The 14,647-nt window shown below is 45.3% G+C and overlaps 1 protein-coding gene across 1 annotated transcript in view; it reads right to left on the reverse strand.

Moving 5' to 3' along the window:
• Positions 1-12,201, reverse strand: part of gtpbp6 (GTP binding protein 6 (putative)) — a 39,902-nt gene extending 27,701 nt beyond the window's left edge. The window contains exons 1-6 of the mRNA XM_064936247.1: positions 11,472-12,201; positions 10,787-10,924; positions 10,546-10,616; positions 10,284-10,414; positions 4,599-4,669; positions 4,047-4,205 (exon numbers count right to left, since the gene is read on the reverse strand). Of these exons, the coding sequence (XP_064792319.1) occupies positions 4,047-4,205; positions 4,599-4,669; positions 10,284-10,414; positions 10,546-10,616; positions 10,787-10,924; positions 11,472-11,943 (1,042 nt within the window). The 5' untranslated portion in view covers positions 11,944-12,201. The remainder of the gene's footprint in view (positions 1-4,046; positions 4,206-4,598; positions 4,670-10,283; positions 10,415-10,545; positions 10,617-10,786; positions 10,925-11,471) is intronic.
• Between the last annotated feature and the right edge of the window lie 2,446 nt (positions 12,202-14,647).

A 14,647-nucleotide genomic window follows, 5' to 3' on the forward strand; every position in this document is an offset into this window, starting at 1 on the left:
CACCACAGTTGGTATAGCCCATAACCCCGTCTCTCACCACAGTTGGTATAGCCCATAACCCCGTCTCTCACCACAGTTGGTATAGCCCATAACCCCGTCTCTCACCACAGTTGGTATAGCCCATAACCCCGTCTCTCACCACAGTTGGTATAGCCCATAACCCCATAACCCCGTCTCTCACCACAGTTGGTATAGCCCATAACCCCGTCTCTCACCACAGTTGGTATAGCCCATAACCCCGTCTCTCACCACAGTTGGTATAGCCCATAACCCCGTCTCTCACCACAGTTGGTATAGCCCATAACCCCGTCTCTCACCACAGTTGGTATAGCCCATAACCCCGTCTCTCACCACAGTTGGTATAGCCCATAACCCCGTCTCTCACCACAGTTGGTATAGCCCATAACCCCGTCTCTCACCACAGTTGGTATCTCTCACCACAGTTGGTATAGCCCATAACCCCGTCTCTCACCACAGTTGGTATAGCCCATAACCCCGTCTCTCACCACAGTTGGTATAGCCCATAACCCCGTCTCTCACCACAGTTGGTATAGCCCATAACCCCGTCTCTCACCACAGTTGGTATAGCCCATAACCCCGTCTCTCACCACAGTTGGTATAGCCCATAACCCCGTCTCTCACCACAGTTGGTATAGCCCATAACCCCGTCTCTCACCACAGTTGGTATAGCCCATAACCCCGTCTCTCACCACAGTTGGTATAGCCCATAACCCCGTCTCTCACCACAGTTGGTATAGCCCATAACCCCGTCTCTCACCACAGTTGGTATAGCCCATAACCCCGTCTCTCACCACAGTTGGTATAGCCCATAACCCCGTCTCTCACCACAGTTGGTATAGCCCATAACCCCGTCTCTCACCACAGTTGGTATAGCCCATAACCCCGTCTCTCACCACAGTTGGTATAGCCCATAACCCCGTCTCTCACCACAGTTGGTATAGCCCATAACCCGTCTCTCACCACAGTTGGTATAGCCCATAACCCCGTCTCTCACCACAGTTGGTATAGCCCATAACCCCGTCTCTCACCACAGTTGGTATAGCCCATAACCCCGTCTCTCACCACAGTTGGTATAGCCCATAACCCCGTCTCTCACCACAGTTGGTATAGCCCATAACCCCGTCTCTCACCACAGTTGGTATAGCCCATAACCCCGTCTCTCACCACAGTTGGTATAGCCCATAACACCGTCTCTCACCACAGTTGGTATAGCCCATAACCCCGTCTCACCCCACAGTTGGTATAGCCCATAACCCCGTCACCACAGTTGGTATAGCCCATAACCCCGTCTCTCACCACAGTTGGTATAGCCCATAACTCCGTCTCTCACCACAGTTGGTATAGCCCATAACCCCGTCTCTCACCACAGTTGGTATAGCCCATAACCCCGTCTCTCACCACAGTTGGTATAGCCCATAACCCCGTCTCTCACCACAGTTGGTATAGCCCATAACCCCGTCTCTCACCACAGTTGGTATAGCCCATAACTCCGTCTCTCACCACAGTTGGTATAGCCCATAACCCCGTCTCTCACCACAGTTGGTATAGCCCATAACCCCGTCTCTCACCACAGTTGGTATAGCCCATAACCCCGTCTCTCACCACAGTTGGTATAGCCCATAACCCCGTCTCTCACCACAGTTGGTATAGCCCATAACTCCGTCTCTCACCACAGTTGGTATAGCCCATAACCCCGTCTCTCACCACAGTTGGTATAGCCCATAACCCCGTCTCTCACCACAGTTGGTATAGCCCATAACTCCGTCTCTCACCACAGTTGGTATAGCCCATAACTCCGTCTCTCACCACAGTTGGTATAGCCCATAACCCCGTCTCTCACCACAGTTGGTATAGCCCATAACCCCGTCTCTCACCACAGTTGGTATAGCCCATAACTCCGTCTCTCACCACAGTTGGTATAGCCCATAACCCCGTCTCTCACCACAGTTGGTATAGCCCATAACCCCGTCTCTCACCACAGTTGGTATAGCCCATAACCCCGTCTCTCACCACAGTTGGTATAGCCCATAACCCCGTCTCTCACCACAGTTGGTATAGCCCATAACTCCGTCTCTCACCACAGTTGGTATAGCCCATAACCCCGTCTCTCACCACAGTTGGTATAGCCCATAACCCCGTCTCTCACCACAGTTGGTATAGCCCATAACTCCGTCTCTCACCACAGTTGGTATAGCCCATAACCCCGTCTCTCACCACAGTTGGTATAGCCCATAACCCCGTCTCTCACCACAGTTGGTATAGCCCATAACCCCGTCTCTCACCACAGTTGGTATAGCCCATAAGCCCCCCGTCTCTCACCACAGTTGGTATAGCCCATAACTCCGTCTCTCACCACAGTTGGTATAGCCCATAACCCCGTCTCTCACCACAGTTGGTATAGCCCATAACCCCGTCTCTCACCACAGTTGGTATAGCCCATAACTCCGTCTCTCACCACAGTTGGTATAGCCCATAACCCCGTCTCTCACCACAGTTGGTATAGCCCATAACCCCGTCTCTCACCACAGTTGGTATAGCCCATAACTCCGTCTCTCACCACAGTTGGTATAGCCCATAACCCCGTCTCTCACCACAGTTGGTATAGCCCATAACCCCGTCTCTCACCACAGTTGGTATAGCCCATAACCCCGTCTCTCACCACAGTTGGTATAGCCCATAACCCCGTCTCTCACCACAGTTGGTATAGCCCATAACCCCGTCTCTCACCACAGTTGGTATAGCCCATAACCCCGTCTCTCACCACAGTTGGTATAGCCCATAACCCCGCCCATCTCTCACCACAGTTGGTATAGCCCATAACCCCGTCTCTCACCACAGTTGGTATAGCCCATAACTCCGTCTCTCACCACAGTTGGTATAGCCCATAACCCCGTCTCTCACCACAGTTGGTATAGCCCATAACCCCGTCTCTCACCACAGTTGGTATAGCCCATAACTCCGTCTCTCACCACAGTTGGTATAGCCCATAACCCGTCTCTCACCACAGTTGGTATAGCCCATAACCCCGTCTCTCACCACAGTTGGTATAGCCCATAACCCCGTCTCTCACCACAGTTGGTATAGCCCATAACTCCGTCTCTCACCACAGTTGGTATAGCCCATAACCCCGTCTCTCACCACAGTTGGTATAGCCCATAACCCCGTCTCTCACCGCAGTTGGTATAGCCCATAACCCCGTCTCTCACCACAGTTGGTATAGCCCATAACCCCGTCTCTCACCGCAGTTGGTATAGCCCATAACTCCGTCTCTCACCACAGTTGGTATAGCCCATAACCCCGTCTCTCACCACAGTTGGTATAGCCCATAACCCCGTCTCTCACCACAGTTGGTATAGCCCATAACTCCGTCTCTCACCACAGTTGGTATAGCCCATAACCCCGTCTCTCACCACAGTTGGTATAGCCCATAACCCCGTCTCTCACCACAGTTGGTATAGCCCATAACCCCGTCTCTCACCACAGTTGGTATAGCCCATAACCCCGTCTCTCACCACAGTTGGTATAGCCCATAACTCCGTCTCTCACCACAGTTGGTATAGCCCATAACCCCGTCTCTCACCACAGTTGGTATAGCCCATAACCCCGTCTCTCACCGCAGTTGGTATAGCCCATAACTCCGTCTCTCACCACAGTTGGTATAGCCCATAACCCCGTCTCTCACCACAGTTGGTATAGCCCATAACCCCGTCTCTCACCACAGTTGGTATAGCCCATAACTCCGTCTCTCACCACAGTTGGTATAGCCCATAACCCCGTCTCTCACCACAGTTGGTATAGCCCATAACCCCGTCTCTCACCACAGTTGGTATAGCCCATAAGCCCCCCGTCTCTCACCACAGTTGGTATAGCCCATAACCCCGTCTCTCACCACAGTTGGTATAGCCCATAACCCCGTCTCTCACCACAGTTGGTATAGCCCATAACCCCGTCTCTCACCACAGTTGGTATAGCCCATAACCCCGTCTCTCACCACAGTTGGTATAGCCCATAACCCCGTCTCTCACCACAGTTGGTATAGCCCATAACAGAGATGATGGGGAAGTCTCTGTTTTTGCGTTGGGAGCGGAGCAGGTGTCTCTTCCTCCTCAGATGTTGCAGAGCAGAGCAGATTTTCAGCTCTCTCTCCTGCAAAACTCTCTGCTGTACCTCCATCAGCGTCTCACCTAGAGACAGAGAGGGGTTAGTTACCTAGAGACAGGGAGGGAGGGGTTAGTCACCTAGAGAGGAAGGGGTTAGTCACCTAGAGACAGGGAGGGAGGGGTTAGTCACCTAGACAAAGGTATTTAACTGGTGCTCTTATACAGACTAACTTACAGTACAGTAAGTTATATGTCACTAGCCACTTTAAACAATGCTACTTAACACAATGTTTACATACCCTACATTATTTATCTCATATGTATACGTATATACTGTACTCTACAAGCATTTCGCTACACTCGCATTAACATCTGCTAACCATGTGTATGTGACAAATAACATTGATTTGATTTGATTTGTGAGGAAGCAGAGACATCCACAGGTTCCCAGGAGCAGCCATATTACTGTAGGCTTACCTGAACCCATAATGTATCTGGAGCCCCCACCCTGCTGGTCCAAGTTGGCCACTTCATTTCTCAAACGGGATCTGTCAGAAGAACACATTGTGTACATGTTGGTAAACACCATGTGCAATAGTATTTCAGTGTTCAAAACAGTTAAGAATCAGTTTCAATGGAGGTGCGTTAAAATTAAACGAGTTGGTGCTGTGGATCACATACTGGAAAAATCTACTTTACCACAGATTATCCATTATATTTACCAGATACTCTAACAGCCGCTTTAACAATGAAAAGAAATGTCTTGGAAGGCAGTCGGGAGGAGGCTCAGATCAGGAAAAACCATGCTATGTGTGTGAACAACAGGCACAACGGTTTTCACTAGTTACCACAGCTACAAAGTCAAAATTCACATTAATAAACATTTGCTTTTTGGTCTTAATTTAAGGTCAGGCATAAGGTTAGGTAAGGGGAAAATAAGCTGTTACCCACAAGGAGTACAGAGGGGACAGGCACATAGACAATAGACATAGTATCCTTTACATAGATGGGATGCTTCTTATTGACACATTCATAGTATCCTTTAAATAGATGGGATGCTTCTTATTGACACATTCATAGTATCCTTTACATAGATGGGATGCTTCTTATTGACACATTCATAGTATCCTTTACATAACTGGGATGCTTCTGAGATAAGGGGTTGAGAAAGGAGTCAATATACTCTGCCACATTACATGTATTTCAAACAATGAGACACTCAGGGGGTATCTGGAAGGGAACCGCCCATAAACCTGGGTCCTTATGTCTTTTAAACAATGGGACAGTCAGGGGGTATCTGGAAGGGAACCGCCCATAAACCTGGGTCCTTATGTCTTTTAAACAATGGGACAGTCAGGGGGTATCTGGAAGGGAACCGCCCATAAACCTGGGTCCTTATGTCTTTTAAACAATGGGACAGTCAGGGGGTATCTGGAAGGGAACCGCCCATAAACCTGGGTCCTTATGTCTTTTAAACAATGGGACAGTCAGGGGTTTCTGGAAGGGAACCGCCCATAAACCTGGGTCCTTATGTCTTTTAAACAATGGGACAGTCAGGGGTATCTGGAAGGGAACCGCCCATAAACCTGGGTCCTTATGTCTTTTAAACAATGGGACAGTCAGGGGGTATCTGGAAGGGAACCGCCCATAAACCTGGGTCCTTATGTCTTTTAAACAATGGGTAGAACTTTCTCGCTGTAGACCATACATTTGTTTAGATTAAATATATTTATCTTTTATAATTTCTCTAATCTTCCTCTGAGTTTCAAGCTGTAAGGAATGTGGTAGTAATACACTGCTCAAAAAAATAAAGGGAACACTAAAATAACACATCCTAGATCTGACTGAATGAAATATTCTTATTAAATACTTCTTTCTTTACATAGTTGAATGTGCTGACAACAAAATCATACAAAAATGATCAATGGAAATCAAATGTATCAACCCAAGGAGGTCTGGTTTGGAGTCACACTCAAAATTTAAAGTGGAAAACCACACTACAGGCTGATTCAACTTTGATGTAATGTCCTTAAAACAAGTCAAAATGAGACTCAAGTAGTGTGTGTGGCCTCCTCCACGTGCCTGTATGACCTCCCTACAACGCCTGGGCATGCTCCTGATGAGGTGGCGGATGGTCTCCTGAGGGATCTCCTCCCAGACCTGGACTAAAGCATCCGCCAACTCCTGGACAGTCTGTGGTGCAACATGGTGTTGGTGGATGGAGCGAGACATGATGTCCCAGATGTGCTCAATTGGATTCAGGTCTGGGGAACGGGCGGGCCAGTCCATAGCATCAATGCCTTCCTCTTGCAGAAACTGCTGACACACTCCAGCCACATGAGGTCTAGCATTGTCTTGCATTAGGAGGAACCCAGGGCCAACCGCACCAGCATATGGTCTCACAAGGGGTCTGAGGATCTCATCTCGGTACCTAATGGCAGTCAGGCTACCTCTGGAGAGAAAATGGAGGGCTGTGCGGCCCCCCAAAGAAATGCCACCCCACACCATGACTGACCCACCACCAAACCGGTCATGCTGGAGGATGTTGCAGGCAGCAGAACGTTCTCCACGGCGTCTCCAGTTTCTGTCACGTCTGTCACATGTGCTCAGTGTGAACCTGCTTTCATCTGTGAAGAGCACAGGGCGAATTTCGCCAGTGGCGAATTTGCCAATCTTGGTGTTCTCTGGCAAATGCCAAACGTCCAGCACGGTGTTGGGCTGTAAGCACAACCCCCACCTGTGGACGTCGGGCCCTCATACCATGCTCATGGAGTCTGTTTCTGACCGTTTGAGCAGACACATGCATATTTGTGGCCTGCTGGAGGTCATTTTGCAGGGCTCTGGCCTTTGTGCTCCTCCTTGCACAAAGGCGGAGGTAGCGGTCCTCCTGCTGGGTTGTTGCCCTCCTACTGCTTTCTCCACGTCTCCTGATGTACTGGCCTGTCTCCTGGTAGCGCCTCCATGCTCTGGACACTACGCTGACAGACATAGCAAACCTTCTTGCCACAGCTCGCATTGATGTGCCATCCTGGATGCACTACCTGAGCCACTTGTGTGGGTTGTAGACTCCGTCTCATGCTACCACTAGAGTGAAAGCACCGCCAGCATTCAAAAGTGACCAAAACATCAGCCAGGAAGCATAGGAACTGAGAAGTGGTCTGTGGTCACCACCTGCAAAACCACTCCTTTATTGGGGGTGTCTTGCTAATTGCCTATAATTTCCAACTGTTGTCTCTTCCATTTGCACAACATCATGTGAAATGTATTGTCAATCAAATCAAATCAAATCAAATCAAATGTATTTATATAGCCCTTCGTACATCAGCTGATATCTCAAAGTGCTGTACAGAAACCCAGCCTAAAACCCCAAACAGCAAGCAATGCAGGTGTAGAAGCACGGTGGCTAGGAAAAACTCCCTAGAAAAGCCAAAACCTAGGAAGAAACCTAGAGAGGAACCAGGCTATGTGGGGTGGCCAGTCCTCTTCTGGCTGTGCCGGGTAGAGATTATAACAGAACATGGCCAAGATGTTCAAATGTTCATAAATGACCAGCATGGTCGAATAATAATAAGGCAGAACAGTTGAAACTGGAGCAGCAGCACGGCCAGGTGGACTGGGGACAGCAAGGAGTCATCATGTCAAGTAGTCCTGGGGCATGGTCCTAGGGCTCAGGTCAGTTGAAACTGGAGCAGCAGCACGGCCAGGTGGACTGGGGACAGCAAGGAGTCATCATGTCAGGTGTTGCTTCCTAAGTGGACAGTTTGATTTCACAGAAGTGTGATTGACTTGGAGTTACATTGTGCTGTTTAAGTGTTCCCTTTATTTTTTTGAGCAGTGTATATAGTGCTGAACATTGTTGAATCCAACCAGGTGAACGTATGCGTTGGTACTTAATGAGTATGATGTCAGTTCGGTTGTCATCTGAGACATTCTCATCAATGATAGGATGACATAAACGGTACAGTGGAAAGTCTACACATTATAGTTATCAGATTCATATTCTAGTTATCAGCCGCTATAAATGTGGGCGAGGAGAGGACAGAGTATCCCGTCTACCACACAACGACGACACTACAACGTATCACGTTCCCGTTCAGAGACACTCTTCAAAGGACAAAGGACTCTGTTGGGCAACACGGCCTTCCATCTACCACCAACCTATTGAAGTGCAGCTCAGAGTAAATATATTTTCCTTTCTCAAATGGGTGGTAATTTAGAATGCATAAGATTCTGTATTTACGATAGAGTAGTTGCCTACGGCCCGATAGAGACATCGCTTCTCCCTTTGTTCTTCAGTCTTCCCGCTCTTTCACTCAAACCCAACCCACTTTCTTTGCGTAGTCATATCTGTTCCGTCCGCAAGGGACGTTTTCCTTTATGACATAATTTGTAATCAAGTTATGATTAATTATGTGTATATGTAATTCTGTGTGATTAGTTAGGTATTTAGTGAATAAATAATTAAACCCAATTTTGTATTGCTGATTCAACTTGTTAGCCAGGGTTCGTGAAGATTTTACAACTTTCAGATGAGACTGAAATAAGGTGACGATTAATATTGACTGCTATTGATGTACAATATTACTAGGTCTTTAAGAGTTTTTTCAGAAGATAGGTCTGTAATTTTTATCATAGGTACACTTCAACTGTGAGAGACGGAATCTAAAACAAAAATCCAGAAAATCACATTGTATGATTTTTAAGTAATTCATTTGGATAGAATTTAAAACCATGTGACAATGATTTTAAGATACAAAGTGTATTATAAATTAAATGAAACTGTTTCACAAAAATGTGCATATGAAAACCATAACTGGCACACAGATCGGTAGAAATTGTCAGATATATTGTCATTCCACATGAGGTTGCCGACTCCTCGTGTAGACTATTAGCGTCAACTTCAGGAGAGTAATGGCAGAATCGGAGAGAGGCAGCAGGAGCAGGAGGAGAATAAGCTTTGACTATGTACAGACTCAGTGAGCATAGCCTTGCTATTGAGAAAGGCCGCCGTAGGCAGACATGGCTCTCAAGTGAAGACAGGCTATGTGCTCACTGCCCACAAAATGAGGTAGAAACTGAGCTGTACTTCCTAACCTCCTGCCCAATGTATGACCAATGTATGTATATTAGAGAGACATATTTCCCTCAGATTACACAGATCCACAAAGAATTCGAAAACAAATCCAATTTTGAAAAACTCCCATATCTACTGGGTGAAATTCCAGTGTGCCATCAGAGCAGCAAGATTTGTGACCTGTTGCCACGAGAAAAGGGCAACCAGTGAAGAACACACACCATTGTAAATACAACCCATATCTATGCTTATTTATTGTATCTTGTGTCCTTTACCATTTGTACATTGTTAAAACACACACATATATATATATATATATATATATATATATATATATATATATATATATATATATATATATATATATATATATATATATATATAATATGGCATTTGTAATTGTTTTGAAACTTCTGTATGTGTGATGTTTACTGTTAATTTTTATTGTTTATTTCACTTTATATATTCACTTTATATATTATCTACCTCACTTGCTTTGGCAATGTTAACACATGTTTCCCATGCCAATAAAGCCCTTGAATTGAATTGAATAGTTGGGTCAGGTTAAGGTTTTATTCTTCTGGGTATCTCGAACTCTGGCGCCCTCGAAGCATCAAACAGTAAGCTTAAAGCATCAGATAAACTCAATGCACATCGTTGATCATATTAAAACAAATTGGCTGTGTCTATATATGGTAAAATACATGTTTAAAAATGTTGAGCAATCGAATGGTCGAAAGAATAGACGACTTTCGGTCAACCAAGATTTCTTTTTTCTTTGGGGACAACCCTACCAGGATGTTTTGTGTCCTACTTATATCAGCACACTCGTTACAACCTAATCATTACGGAACTTCTATTCGATCAAATAAGCCACTCGTAGCAAATAAGCCATTCCAATTTCTGTTAACCAAATTAGCCATTCATTGACATCCATACAAAATCTCCTTGATTGGTGTGCGAAAACACCGCCTGCTGGACAAGACAGATTTTGGGCTCAGGAATCCCTCTCGCTTCGCCTCTACCTTTTGACTTAATACATTGTATTACATTAGTATGAACACTTAGGTAAAATACTAGGACGCTACCTGAGAAGTGGAATCTCAGCCAAGGAGACCTGTAGCTTGGCCTCCTTGGTTCTGGCATTACAGCGGAAGATATGGAGAACCACAGAGTATCTGTCAAACACCTTCACCCCCCACGCCTCCTCAAACTCTTTCTGAAAGGAAAACATACTATCAGAGTCAAGTCTATGCAGCCATATGCCATATTGTGACAGGTCTATGGGACAATAAAGACTCAATCTACACTGTTGTGCATATGGGTAAAGCTCTCGTCTCCCACTCTCACCTCTGAGGCAGGGGACAGGCGCTCCACGTTGACAAACACAGCAGTTACTCCCGGAGTTCTTCTGATTCTCTCTGAGAAAACAAAATCACAATAGGATTCTGGAGTCAATACAGTAATGCTAAATAGTGACTCACATTACATATCACCAAACATTGCCTGTCAAATTGTGTCAGGGAGAGAGAACAGACTTCATGAAACAGGGTTAGGGCGAGGGTAAGTTATGGGGTTAAAACAGGCAGACCTGTGAGCGTCTGGAAGTTGCCTTTGCCAAAGATCATCTTTTTCTCTGGTGTCTTGGTGGAGAGGATGATCTTGTCGATGACACTCCAGTTGTCTAGAGTGTTGACCAAACCCACTGCCTCCGCCATCATCAGATTGGCTGTGAAAGAGACACATGACAGAACTGCTTCGTCCCAAATGGCCTCCTACACCCTGTACAATGTTCTATTCTTGACTAAGGTCCATAGGAGGACCCCGGGAAACAGGGTGTCATTTGGAACTCATTATGACATGGGTGGGTATAATTTGTGGAACATTCCAACAGGAATCTGTTCCAAAAACTTTGTAAATAACAAGGTTGTCAACAAACAACGCATACAGAGTTGTATAGCGGCAGAATAAGATACCGGGTAGGGAGTGGGCTATTTCATTACATTTTTCCTACACCACGTTTATTCCGGAAAATGTCTGTCCTCACTCTGGTAGCCGATGGACAAACATTAAGAATAAGCTACGTGGTGAGTTGATGCCTATTCGTCAACTAGTTGAATTGATCATGCCACTCTGTATGCGTTGTTTGTTGGCAACCTTGTACTTTACGAAGTTTTTGGAACAGATTCCTGTTGGAACATTCCACAAATTATACCCACCCTAATGACAGAACTGCCTGACATGGTTTAATGGCCAGCTCCTGAGTTTCCACTAACCTGTGGTAAGGTACTGCTTCCTGCTTCCCCATTTCACATCAGGATGGACGATGAAGATGCGGTGGTCTCCCTCTCCGACCATAGGGATCTGGTGCTGAAACAGCTCATCTATCTCACTGTCATCTATATAATCGTCCTCCTCCCTGCCCAGGCTTTCATGTCCTGGAGTATGGTCATCATCCCTAATTTTCAGCTGGTATGTTGACAGTGAAAAGCGTCTGTGTTGTAAGGGGATAGATGTCTGCCATGACACTGTTGTAGCTCTGTGACGTTGAAGCCCATATTGTGAGATATACTGATATGATGATTGATTGACATGATGTGATCTCTTATAACTTGTTGGTAACTTAAGCCAGTTCTCTGCGCAGTAAAACTGCGGCTGCTTCAACTGTACACACCACGAATAGGTCCCTTTGGGGAATAAACGTGTAACTACATTGTTACCTAACATACAATACTTTATGGTTGACATGATAACGGTTTCCTAACGTTAGCGAACTAGCTAGCTACCGTTAGCCAGCTAACGTTGCCACTAACAATGTAACTGGGAAGTGAGTGAGACCAAAACAGCGCATTATTACTACAGTTCTAGGAAATTAGCTACAAAACCTTTTCGCAATATTGAATCAGTGCTGAAAATGCAATACATTCTGATGGCAGAAGCGACTTATGGAATAGGTCTAAAATAATGTGCTGGTGTTGTTTTGAAGCTGCACATGTCGACTGGACATTTCCGGTATCACATGCTTTATTTCTGTTTCTGAAAGCAGACAGCATCTCCTGGTGGACAAAGTGTGGCAGAGAAGGCGCAATACCTCAGCCAATCACAGACATTAAAACCAGGGTGTTAGCCATGTTATTTGCATCACAACGACTGAAGTGCTTCCTGACACAGCTTCCTGGTAAAATGATAAAAAGCAGTCGTTCTAATATAAGAAGCTTCCATGATTATTTCATTCCTATGTAGGCCACTCCAGATTGTCACATAAACATTGTTTCCATCCACAGTTTGTATGTGAGTAAAGTCATCCTCTATTAAAAAGGATCATGACAGATGTGATCACAGCCGTAGGAAGTAGGGGTGCTGACAGTGCTGCAGCACCCACTGTAAAATCAGATATTCATATTTAATGATAAATGTCTTCAGTAAAGTAGTGTACTGGGTCTTTACTAGTCCTGTGTTAAAGTAGTGTACTGGGTCTTTACTAGTCCTGTGTTAAAGTAGTGTACTGGGTCTTTACTAGTCCTGTGTTAAAGTAGTGTACTGGGTCTTTACTAGTCCTGTGTTAAAGTAGTGTACTGGGTCTTTACTAGTCCTGTGTTAAAGTAGTGTACTGGGACTTTACTAGTCCTGTGTTAAAGTAGTGTACTGGGTCTTTACTAGTCCTGTGTTAAAGTAGTGTACTGGGTCTTTACTAGTCCTGTGTTAAAGTAGTGTACTGGGTCTTTACTAGTCCTGTGTTAAAGTAGTGTACTGGGACTTTACTAGTCCTGTGTTAAAGTAGTGTACTGGGTCTTTACTAGTCCTGTGTTAAAGTAGTGTACTGGGTCTTTACTAGTCCTGTGTTAAAGTAGTGTACTGGGTCTTTACTAGTCCTGTGTTAAAGTAGTGTACTGGGACTTTACTAGTCCTGTGTTAAAGTAGTGTACTGGGACTTTACTAGTCCTGTATTAAATTAGTTTTTCCCCACAAAAGGGCTTTATTGCAGACAGAAATACTCCTCAGTTTCATCAGCTGTCCAGGTGGCTGGTCTCAGACGATCCCACAGGTGAAGAAGCTGTATGTGGAGGTCCTGGGTTGGCGTGGTTACACATGGTCTGCAGTTGTGAGGCTGGTTGGACGCAATGTTGTTGGAGGCGGATTATGGTAGAGAAATTAACATAACATTTTCTGGTAACAGCTCTGGTGGACATTGCTGCTGTCAGCATGCCAATTGCACGCTTCCTTAACCCTTGAGACATCTGTGGCATTGTGTTGTGCAACAAATCTACATATTTTATTTATTGTCCCCAGCACAAGGTTTACCTGTGTGATGATCATGCTGTTTAATCAGCTTCTTGATATGCTACACCTGTCAGGTGGATGGATGATCCTGGCATATGAGAAATGCTCACTAACAGGGACGTAAATTAATTAGTGGGAATAAAGCTTTATGTGCATATGTGACATTTCAGGGATCTTTTATTTCAGCTCAAAAAACGGTGCTCTCACTACAACTCAGGGAACTATGCAGTTTATTAGGATACAAATTAAACTAGTGACGAACTTCACAAGGTGGTGAACGTGCACGTTGCTCCTTTCTAATAAATATTGAGGTTCTGATGACATGATGATCCATAATAATGTCATCATGTAGACTACTAGCCTGTCCACACTGTGTCTGGGAGCTTTTGGCTAGAAAGCACGTGCCAAGACCAGAGTCATCACATTTTCTATTTAACGCTGCGGTTCAGTTGAAAATGGATGGAAACACATTAAACTTTCGATTTTTATTTCAGTACATGAAAACTCAAGCGAAAAAGTACATTTTGTGTGCACCCTCGTCATCACACACGGGTTTTTATCTGCAACAAGTCTGTTTGGTGGGAACACCACTTAATGAGATTTTTTGAATATTCACATGAAAATCTGTCGCCAAATGGATGGAAATCTAGCTCGTGTCGTTCATTTGAACAAAGTTGCACAAATAAATTTGCATTTACAAGATGAAAGACAAGTTGGAACATGATCACTGCCTGACAGTTAGTTCATTTACAAGCATTTTGCTACACCCGCAATAACGTCTGCTAAATATGTGTATGTGACCAATAACATTTAATTTGATTTGGCGTTGGGTGTCACGGTCGCACATCGCCTAAAGGCTGGCAGATGGCGATATTCAGTCATCTTTTCTTACCGTCCAAAGGCAATGAATGGAGCCGGCTTTGCACTCCTAAACCCCGTGGACCGGTTCATACATACAACCTTCTCCATTCAGGCTGCAACGGTTTCGATTTCCTCCTTAACTCGATTTAATGGCAGAAGAAAAAAAACGGTGAAAATATGCGTACTTTCTTTACGAAACGCCATTCACCACCACCATGCTATGGTGGCTAATGCTACTTCCTGACATTGGGTACAGCGTTCAGATCAAGGGTAAACAACACACTTGTGCGACCTGATTGGCTGAACACGA

This window comes from Oncorhynchus masou, chromosome 24 (genome assembly GCF_036934945.1).
Source record: "Oncorhynchus masou masou isolate Uvic2021 chromosome 24, UVic_Omas_1.1, whole genome shotgun sequence".
In the NCBI taxonomy this organism is placed as follows: domain Eukaryota; kingdom Metazoa; phylum Chordata; class Actinopteri; order Salmoniformes; family Salmonidae; genus Oncorhynchus; species Oncorhynchus masou.